Source organism: Tenebrio molitor, chromosome 2, assembly GCF_963966145.1.
Source record: "Tenebrio molitor chromosome 2, icTenMoli1.1, whole genome shotgun sequence".
NCBI lineage: Eukaryota > Metazoa > Arthropoda > Insecta > Coleoptera > Tenebrionidae > Tenebrio > Tenebrio molitor.
Genome location: NC_091047.1, coordinates 17452820 through 17463973, shown reverse-complemented (window position 1 = coordinate 17463973; position 11154 = coordinate 17452820). Strand labels below are relative to the sequence as shown.

At 36.2% G+C, this 11154-nt stretch overlaps 1 protein-coding gene across 5 annotated transcripts; it reads right to left on the bottom strand.

Moving 5' to 3' along the window:
• Positions 1 to 577: 577 nt before the first annotated feature.
• On the bottom strand, positions 578 to 9913 carry cert (ceramide transfer protein). 5 transcript variants are annotated; one of them, XM_069037856.1, is made up of 9 exons: positions 9514 to 9912; positions 9293 to 9409; positions 3301 to 3544; positions 3008 to 3240; positions 1557 to 1727; positions 1277 to 1508; positions 1024 to 1226; positions 836 to 968; positions 578 to 781 (listed from the first exon to the last, which is right to left on the bottom strand). In XM_069037856.1, exons 1-9 carry the CDS (start codon positions 9718 to 9720, stop codon positions 654 to 656), a joined length of 1668 nt encoding a protein of 555 aa, XP_068893957.1. In that variant the 5' UTR covers positions 9721 to 9912; the 3' UTR covers positions 578 to 653. The 5 variants fall into 5 exon arrangements, with proteins under 5 accessions (XP_068893957.1, XP_068893956.1, XP_068893958.1 ...); XM_069037855.1 differs by having other exon boundaries at positions 3008 to 3544; positions 9514 to 9913; XM_069037857.1 differs by lacking the exons at positions 3008 to 3240; positions 3301 to 3544; positions 9293 to 9409; positions 9514 to 9912 and adding an exon at positions 2860 to 2944.
• Positions 9914 to 11154: the final 1241 nt, after the last annotated feature.

The window sequence follows — 11154 nt, the reverse complement described above, 5'->3', positions numbered from 1 at the left end:
TGTGATTTTTACGGCCTTCGTTTATTAGTTGGGTAACAAACATTAACATTTAATAAACATAGTAATGTCAGAACAAATATTTGTATGTTGTCGTTTATGGCTTTGTAGGTACTAATATTGGGTTAAAATAACTCAATTTGACAAACGCGTTGTTAAAGTTTAATAAACAAGCGTTTCAGCCTGGAAAATTTCGTCGCGCAATTAAAACACATTCTGTAAAGTAACATTTATAAATCTGAATATTCTTATACCTTCTTAAAAATAGAAGAACATTTATATGACATATGAAGGGCTAAATAAACAATCAGTACAATTTTATTTACAGTAATAGCAGAAAATTCAAAATATACAGACTTATTTTTCACACTATCAAGGCAACTTGTCTTAACATTTTAAGCAGTCTTTAATACTTAAAATTACAGTGTTATATTGAAAACGTCATCGACATGCACGAAATATTACAACTCACATAAAAACAAAAATCATTTAACAAGCAACTATTCGTGGTGATTATCTGGGACGGTTTTAGGAGTAAATACATTAACTTCGTGTAGCAAGAGATAAAAACAAAAGCAAAAACAGAATATAACATTTAATATATAAGAAATATAAATAAAATTAACAATGTAAACCATAAAAAAAGATTCTTATGATTAGTACATGATAGGCTTATCCTTTGTTTGGTTTTTAACGTAAGCAGTAAATCTTTTCAGAAATTTTGGATATTCTCTTTTGTAGACGGCTCGAAGAACTGACGCCGGCGCCCACCCGCCGGGATTCACTGAAACATGTACGCATCACGCAGGCCCATCAGAAACCACCATTTTGTACTCACCCACGGAACAGTATGTTATCTTACAGGTGATGTCGTCTCTGGAGACCGGCGCTCCGTCTTTCGGCGGGTCCACTCGAGTTTGACACAAGAGACACACCGTCAAGAATATCCGTACGCACTTACCGGCGTTGGCCTGCGTGATCCATCAACGTTAATAGTGGTAACTGTACCTCACCGACGCTACTCACGGGATGGTCAGGGTGCTCTGTGGAATTGTTCACCACGGTCCAGATGTCGGGCCCGTCTCTGTCCTGGTCGTTCGGTAGTCTCCGTGTGTGAGACCAGAACACTACGTCCCTCTGGCTCGCGGGCCATATCCTCTTGTGCGTCTGGTGGAATATCAAGGTGTCTTCGGAGACTGTCTCCAGCACGATCATGTGCTCCAAAGTGGCTGCAAAATCGTCTCGTTCACAACTCGCGACCGCACCTCCTCCGACTTACTTTCCCAGTCGTAGCGATACTGTGGATTGAAGAAGTAATGGCAGACCTCGTGCCCCGTGATGCCCTTGACAACGTGCACCGCCTTCAGCGGGTCGACGACCATGCCGTCCATTTCCTCCTCCCTTCTGAACATCCTCATCTCGCCGTCTTCGGCGAACAGCTGCCACCCGGAGCCGCACTCGCCCACACCCAGGCTGGCCATGGACACCTCCTGCTTCACCACTCGGTCGATCTGAAAAATCCCCAATTAAAACTCGCCGACTCGCTCGATGTCTTCTACTTCTGGCCATAAGCGATGCGAGTTGGCGGGCGACGTCGGAGGCGGCGTGATCGGAATCGCCTGACCGCACTTCAGACGCTCTCTCAGCTCCTGTTCCTCTTCCATCTTGTCTAGACCGGACTCCACGGCGTCGTAGAACTCATCATCGGCCAGAACGCTGTGGGGGCCTTCCTGCAACGCCAGTTGTCATGTTAAATTCTCACGGAAAAACTACAACACCTCGACGTCGTTTTTTAAACTTTTTTGCGACATTGCGGAGGCGATAAAACAACTCGAAAACGTCTCTATCAAACTGAACCTTCGATTAAATTCTTGGGTCAAGACAGATAACCGCCCAACAATATGGGAATATCACTACGATTTAATCTGAACCCGTATGCAGCACAAAAAACCGACGACTAATCTCTAAAATTTCTAAAACTGCTACAACAATTTTTACTTCATTATTGCATAATTACCCTGAAATTTACAAGCGGATGATAAGCCCTATCAAAATATTATTAGCCAATACACAAATTGACTATAAATTATGTTTCATTAACGCAAGTGCAAGCGCAGAACTCTCAAGAATGTTAGTTGTAGTTCGACATTAAATACCCACCGTATTTATCATTTTAGCAGGAATAAATTATTTACGATTTCGACCGGTGAGTTTACATTTACATGCGACTTTCTTAATTAAAACAGTTTAAACTTTATTTGGAAAAGATCGATAAAATTTTGGAACAATTACGCTATTGTTTCCAAATTTTATTATGATAATTTGAGTGGACTAACGCATGTGGTACAACTTCATCACTCGTGGGATATTGATGCTTAAAAAAAAAAACACTCACGCCTTTGTGTTTACACAATTTGAAAATAACGTCCTTCATTTTTCTTTCGAATCAGACGCCACACATAAAACTACACTTTTCGCAAGAGTCGAATTAGAACTGTATTCCCTCCTACATTATACTACATACAAAGCACGTCTATTTTTGTATGACTAATCATTATTATTCATCAAATGGTGTGATAGTTTCATCATCGATTCCCTTTAAACTTGGAAAGTGTATCGCACTTTTCAATTTTTACGTTGCGGTGCGCGTGGCGTTGTTACCCGTTTTGAAGTGTTTGCTACGCTTTCTGCGGCTCGGACAAGATGAGCGAGACGACGGTGGAACCTGGTGCGACCGGCATGTTTCGCTAACACGAATTGCAAACGTAGACGTGTTCGATTTTGATTAGTCAAATGACTAGTCGAGCGTAAACAACAAATTTCACAACGACAACCACAGACGCGTAAAAACGAACCCTTTACATTTTGCATGTGAATTTTCTTGAAGAAATGTTTTATGTATCCACGAATCATCATAATTTTTAATCGATTCTACGTCTACTCAACTAACGTCAGACTACACTGTCGACATCGTTACCGGAAAAACTCACGCGAGCTGTCTAGATTTTACCTCTAGATCTGGACCTGGATGCACAGCTCTCGTCTTCTGTATTTGCGCGAAGTAGCTTTTCGCAAGATTTTCCCCTCGTTTTCTTCGGTCGATTTCCCTGTCCAGTCGATTACGCCATGACTCTTCTCTTTGTGCCACCAAGTCGGCGCAGTGCTCCAACGTGTCCAAAACGGCGGCCGTTGTTGTTTTAAATGTTATCGCTTCGCCTTTAAAATCGATGACAGGTAGCTTTTCTGAAAATTTCAAACGATTATTACGATGCAGCACGCGTTTATTATCGGAAGGTGTACTACCTTTATTTGGTGCAGTTTGTGCTTCATTGTCCACACAGTAGTCGAAATATTCTTGGAGAGTTTCAATTTGGCGGCACAGTATGTCCTTAAACGTCTCCAATTCGGCGAGTTTTTCGCGCAAGTTGCGAGATGACCGTTTGAAGCTGCTCCCGGAAGCTGTGCTGTACGTGTTCGATTGAAGGCTGACGGTGGACCCATGCCGTTTTAAGCTGTTCTCAGAGCCTGTACCATAGCCAGACTCCAACTGTTTCGAAGAAAACAAAGCGAGTGAAGATGAAACGAAGATGTTATCGACGGTTTTTGCTTATAGCGCCAGTGTTTTAAAACCCAATTGAATACCCATTTGTTGCATACTTTGCTTTTAATAACGGTCATTAGGAGAAGCAAGGTAAAAACAATACATGCGTAGGAAAAAATTACTTGACAATCAAAAGAACCTTGATCCTTAATTTTTATTGCAAACATGCTAAACATATCACGAAATATATACAGGGTATTTCACGAGTGATAATGAGCCCGACGGAATTGAAAAGGCAACCCACACTACATTTCCGAAAAAAGCTGGCTACTGAAATTAAATTATCTGGCTTTTTTTGAAAATGTATTGTGGGTTGCATTTTTAATTCCGTCGGGCTCATTATTATCACTCGTGAAATACCCTGTATGTACGAAAGCGTTCTGCGCAAGGTAAAATGTGTTCACAAATTCTTTACAAATTGGCGGGCTATTATTAATGGTCGAGTTACACAATCTTGCAATAGCTTCTGCTAAATTTAAAAGTTGTTGAAAGAGTTTTAAACAATTATCTACGTGAAATTCAAATTCATGCTAATGAAATATCTATGACGCAACTTCAAAAATCACTTTACAATAGCTATTCTCCTTTTTCGTTCAACCCGATGGTAACTGATGATTGCACCGCTCAGATACCACACTGATTGACTTTGCTTTTTGCATATTTTAAAATTCGTATACTTGTGTGTGCATTTAGTTTAAAAGAATATGAAAGGCAGAGTATCGGTGTTGGTAAACGTAGATTAACCCTTTACTTTATCCCTTCAGTAGATCTGCTACCGAAAAAAAAGGTACTTTTAAAATACATTTCACTGCACTACAAACATTTTAAGACTAACAGCGGATCCAACACTGACAATATAATTTATTCTGAAAATGTTAATTAAAAATAAAGTGTATGAATATTAATTTGATGATTATAATAATTATTTGATTTTTGTTCCAATTTTGGTCATGTTTTTTTCATAATTCGTATATTCTGTTGCTAGGTCAATTCATTTCACAACTTGGTACAAAATATTCTTTTTTGTTCGACACTGTCAGAATTTGAGAATTTTCTCCTGTGTGAACGGATTTTGATAAATTTGACAACTTGTCAAAACGACACGTCAAGCTAATTTGAAAGATTTTTAGCGATTTGGAGCCTTTAAGGGGCTCGTCGACCAAAAAAACGTTGTATTCAACTCGTTCTTGTGTAATTTGGGCTTTTTTTTGGCACTCGTGGACCTTTAAAACTCTCGTTTCACTCGAGTTTTAAACTGATCCACTCATGCCAAAAAAAGCCAAAATTACACACGAACTCGTTAAATAAATAACTATTATTTTTCATTTTCTTGCTCACAGTATTCGAAGTACATACCGGGTGTAAAATTGGTTTACGAGACATAGGATTTTACATGTAAAAATAAAGAGTTTCAATTATTGGCTCCCCTAATAATTTTACGGTAAAATAGTTAAAATGAAAGTTGGAGAGAATTAAAATTGCTGTCTAATTTTAGTCTTACTTTTTTTATAACATCTTGTGGTACTGAAAGAAAGGCAAGAAAAAAGTTGACACAAAACAGTAAAAAGTACTACTGAGCATGAAATTGTATTTATTTCTTTAAATGTTATTATGGAGGATCGTTTTTAAGCCACTTCCAAGCAACATTTGCTTCAGGTTTCTCAGACCGATCAATTCCTGCCACAGAAACAATTGGAAGAATTGTAGAGAAGTTTGAGCATTTAATGGAAGATACCTTTTCATTCATCCTGTAGTCCTGTACTTCATTTGAAGGGCAAATTAAAAGACAATTAAATAATAGAGAAACCATCCGACAAATACATAGTATTTTAAAAGTCAAATTTCATGGCTAGTGCTACTTTTTAGTATTTTTGTGTTAACTCCTTTTTTGCTTTTCTTTCAGTACCACAAGATGTTAGAAAAAAACAAAGAGTGGAATTAGATAGTATTTTTAATTCACTCTAACTTTCTCTCTAACTATTTTGGGATAACATTATTAGGGGAGCCAATAATTGAAACTCTTTATTTTTAGATGTAAAATCCTATGTCTCGTAAACCAATTCTACACCCGGTATGTAGTGTATGACTAAAAAATTTCTTATCAAAGTCGCCTTTGGATTAATAACAAATGTCTCTGTTAGTAGTGAGTTTTTTTTTTAGAAAATGTTTTCGATAACGAAAGAAGTGGTTTTGTGCCTGTGATAGGAAGGATAACATTTTCAACAGTTCCTTTAATTGTTCACTTGTTACCTTCTCAGATGTTTCTAATCTCAAAATTCATAAGATGGAAGTCACGACGTACTTTTACGACTACAAAATGTGGCAAAACTAACTTTGATGAGATTTTTTTTAAATATACTAGGTGAAATTGAAATGGATCACAATATGTAAACCATAATGGGCCGTATCACGACACCGTTATCAGAGTTGCCGTTAACTAAATTCGTGATTAAAGTAAACAAAAACGATATAGATTTATGCAGAAACCTGCCAGAAAGAGATGAACTCGTCACCAAGGTAATTAGAGTGATGATTAAATTTAATACGGTTGTCGTGATACGGCCCATTATAAGTAAATAAACCGAAAATGTGGTTAAACATTTTCATCATTCTTCAATTTCAATTTAAGTACACTTGCTTTCAAAACTTCACCTATTTTTCGCTGTATTAAATCAGGGTTGTAATTAATCAACTCTGACATTTAAACTTTTGAAAAGTCAAAATGGCTCAACTGACAGAGCAAGGCAAAGTTTTGATGCTTCCCAAATTAGAAGAGGAGTGGTCCATAAGAAGTGTTGCTACTCATAATGGGCTAAATAAAAGCACTGTTCTACAACTAATAAATAAAGAAGAGGTGGGTGGGAACAAGAAGGGATCGTGAGTAGAAGATAGATCATAATTTTTTAAATTGCTGTCAATGTCAGCTTTAACCTAAGTTCAAAATTACCCGTTCACACTGCTTAAATTTTGCAAAATCGTCGTTACTTGATTTTGAATGTGTAGGCGAAAGTTTTGAAAGCATGTGTACATAATACCATCCCGAACTAGACGCTTCTGGAAGCTCTAATAAATCGAAACATGAATAGCCCCAGAAACGCTTTAAAAACAGGGAGTGATAAAACCTTACTATGAATGTTTAATTTAATTTGAAATATCAAGTATTAGTTGTCAATGATGCAGCCGTCAACAACCACAAGTTACTCTAGTTGTACTATTTAAAAATAAAATTCACTATTATCAATTCAAACAGTCCTTCATCACCCCGTATGTTTTCTACCTTTTTTGTTTATTTAAAAAAAAAACTAAAATTCAATTTAAACTTTCCCATGTTAAAAGTCTCCGAGTAAGCACACTTGTCATTACCAAGGTTGCGTTTTATGAACAGTTTATCTTCGCTGGTTGAGTTTCGTTTTCACGAATTCTTTAAAAATGGATTTCGGCAGCTATTAGAAAAAATCGTTTCCCAATACTGGCTTATTACCAAAAAAAAATCTAGGTGGAAGTACTATCGCGGCCAAAATACTTTGGTCGTCAATGTGACATAAATGATATTCAATTGTAAAGCAAGCTTTAGGATGTTTAACCTTATTTTTTACTGTTGTCAAAATTATTTTAATCCATCAGTGTCATACGGGTGGGGTAAATCCCAACTGCGGAGGCAGGGTTCAAAAGCAAAAGATCAACATGGTCGCTGTTTAGACAACCTTCAGAAGCAAGTAAGACGATTCTATATTTATCAAAAACTGAAGATGCCATATTTTTGACAAGAATAATTTGAAATTGTCATGTATATTGACATTAATACTTTATTTACATTTGAAGTGTCAAAAAGTGACGACCAAAGTATTTTGGCCGCGATAGTATGAGGCGGAATATGATTTATTCAAAAAGTGAATAACGGAACGAAACGCAAAAAAAACGGCAAATAAAATTTTGATTATTTTTTAAGCCAGTCGACACAAAAATCATATTCCAAGTTAAGTTAAATTTGACGTTTTTCTTTTTATTCCCTACTGAGAGAATACCATACTTTCGTTTCTAAAATAAGGAAGAAATGTCTACAGTGTGTATTTCCATTAGCTAAATCTCTAGGTAAGTCTCTGGTATATTAAGACAATAAACTATGACTATGTAATCAAAAACAAAACGATAGGTATTACTTTAAATTTTATTAATATTAATTGAATGCAGTAACTTACGACAATCCAACAAAAAGTATATTTTCGTTATTTATTAGATAATATTTATCACCGCTATTATGTATGTACATATTACTATACCGTAGTATAACTTCTTTCTAAAAAATCTGTCCAAAAACGCTGAAGCTAGAGCTTGCTTACAAAAACATTTTTTTATAAACATTTTACTTAACTGTATTTAATACCTGAGCATCATGATGTACGACGTACGCCATTGATTGAAACGTTCATTAGAGTTTTTTATTGAACACAAAACACCATTTCATAAATACAATCAAAGACTTGTCAAGTAAAAATTGAACTTGACGCATGCAGTTGTCAACGACGTATGTCCAGTGTAGGAATACATGCCCGCCAACACATTTTACGAGTACCAATATAATAATGTATTCTTGTTTCAGATGTAATTTATTTGTTTTGGTACTTTTTGTTGCGTCTTGTTACGTAACTTAATTTTAAAAATTCGATTCTACCAGTGGAAATACATAGTATACTCATACGTACAAAAAAATATGTACCTACTTAAAAAATCAACAATTTTCTTCACTTTCTATTTTGAAGAGCCAGTATGCCATTTGATCGGCTCAATTATTGTTGCGCTGTCTGGCAAATAGTGTTTATTTTTATCATATGCAAGCTTAGAATTAGTACACGTGTATTTGCACTACTTGACGCTGCATACGCCCCTTTTTTCGTTTTGACACAAATGATTTACACGCCTGGATATTGAACATTTTAAGTAGAAATGAACGTATGCAACAAATCTATTTTTACGAGTTTAAAGTCGGCCACAACATCGCGTAAACGTCTGGAAATGGTAATCAATTTTGAAGAGAAGAAGTGTTAACGAGTGTGTCGTACAAAATCCATTTGAAATTTTTTGTAGTGGTGAAAGGCCCATGGTTAAGGGCAGGATATTGTTGAAGAACAATTAAAGAATTCAATTGAACTTGATTCACGGATATCTAAAAAATAGTACTAGCGCAATGTGCTAAATGTAAAGAAAAATCACATGGAGTGCAAAATAAATACTATTAGAATTATTATCGGTCAGTTACTTTTAGTGGTAAAATTTCCACCACATGTTATTCATAGTAAATCTTTAAAACAGTCAACTTTATTGATCTTACACTTGCCACCAAGTAATAACTAAGCAAGGACATGTATTAGTAATGTAGTAGAAGTGGTAAATTTCATAGTACCAATTTAAAAAGAACCTCAATTGCTATTGTTAAGATATTGACACCTCCATTTTTTTTTTAATAAAATTGCAACTTCTGTGAACAACTTTATACTTTGGACAAAACACTGGACTCATCTGAAGTTGTAAACAGTAAACAGTTGTAATTCATCATGTTTGAAGTCAATAATTAAAAAAAAATATATTAGTCACCTATACTCAAGGCAACATTGTCAAATAGTTGGGTTCTTCTTTTCAACAATGGATTATTCTGTCAGGCTTAAACATGTAATACTCATGAATTGTTATCAGTACCTTGTAAGATTCTAGCGCATCAACCCAGATTTGCTTGCTCTCGACGGAATCAGCTCGCAGGTACCAGACACAATCATTGACAGATACGTCAAACCTACACTCGTCAAACTCATGTGGCTGAAACAAACGGCGCATTTGATACGAAATGGGTGCGGACGGTGTTAATCGAGTGTGACTATCACAACAATTGTATTATAATGAAAATAAAAAAGAAAACATACTTTGATAACAGCTTTGGCAAGCGATAAAGCTCCTCTACATCCATACCCGCTTTCCTGTTCGCTCTTATAATAAGACAACGTTCCACTTTTCAAAACAATATAGCGATCTTGCCATCCGTGTATATAATTAGTCCATTTACTCAACACACCTGCCAATTCCTCTTGATTCTCGTTGTCTGAATCTTCACTGCTGTGACCGTCGGCCATGCTAAATTCGATGAACGTCGATTGAAATTTAAACGACGACGTGAGTTCAGGTCATTTCGTGTGGGGCTGAGTGAATCCCTAACAATATATCGTCAAACACAACACACGCATATGAAACTTATACCGCGAGTTTATCAATTTGTTTTTATCACACCATAATGCGTCAACGGCAAAGTGACGAGCGCGCAATGACAAAATTACTGTCGTGATAAGGCGGGAAATTTGAATGGAAACAAAGATGAAGATGTATTACTGGTTGCGTATCACGTAAAGGTTTCAGATTGATTAATTACACTACCCGACATGATTTTTCTAACTGACCCAACTATGAGAATTTCTTATACCTTTCATTTATTAGAACTATATGACACCCGATTTCCATATTCCATCACGTCACGTTTGCGAACTAGACACCTATGAACTATGTACTCGTGTATAATAATATATTCATTGTAAATTAATTTCTCTTACAAGCATGAAGAGTACTAGAAGGTGCAAAATTAAGTAGGCTTAAGTTGTGTTTGGCATATGTACCAGGGGTTATGCTATCCCGCTATGATGGGTGATTTTTGTTAGGTTCTTCAAAAGGAAGATGATAGCCCGCATAAAAGAAAAAACAAATTTTGTTTTGTATTGGATTGTACGGGTACTTAATCGTTCTTAGTCTGTTAACAATTTGCAATACAATTATCATTGGTTTTTAAGTTTTTTTACTGTTTTAATAAAAATAACATTAATGCATATGGGCAAGGCGGTCTCTATTTTAACAGGCCGTGACACTGACTTCAGAAAGTGGTCTGTGGAATGGCCCACTAACGTCTGACAACGTTGCTTCGCCAACCTTTAAAAAAAGTTACTAGTTTTGAAGTTTTGTGATCACTCACTGTCACTCACTATTTTGTCATTGTTAGCTGTCAGTTAATCATCACTGAAAGATTTTTCTAATTCTCGTATTGCAACTTTACTTCAGTCAAAGTATATCAGGTGACCAAGTCTAGGTAATTATGTGTATCCTGTTTTATAAGATAGCTATTGTTAGTAAAATTTCATAGTCCTGTATTCGGAACAAGTATCCTATCCAAAATGAAGATAGAAGTCCTTTTAGTTCACCTTGATTACATGAGCTCGAGTGCAAATTCTAACACATGCCACCTGTATACTGTACAGCTCGGGACAAGATTTTTTTTCTAAAGTCGTACACAGAGACCATTAAAGACCAATAAAGGGGCAGTATGAATTGTTGAAAATAAATAAGAACTGCAAAAGCTACCCACTCGGGTGTATGGATCCTACCATCAATACAGGTTTATAATTTAAAATGGATTTTAGACCTAATGGAACGAGCAACAAAGACCTCACGCGCCAGTTTTCTAGTTCCAAAATCCGCATCCATTCTAATCTTCGATGGGAATTTGAAAACGCTAACGTAGGAAG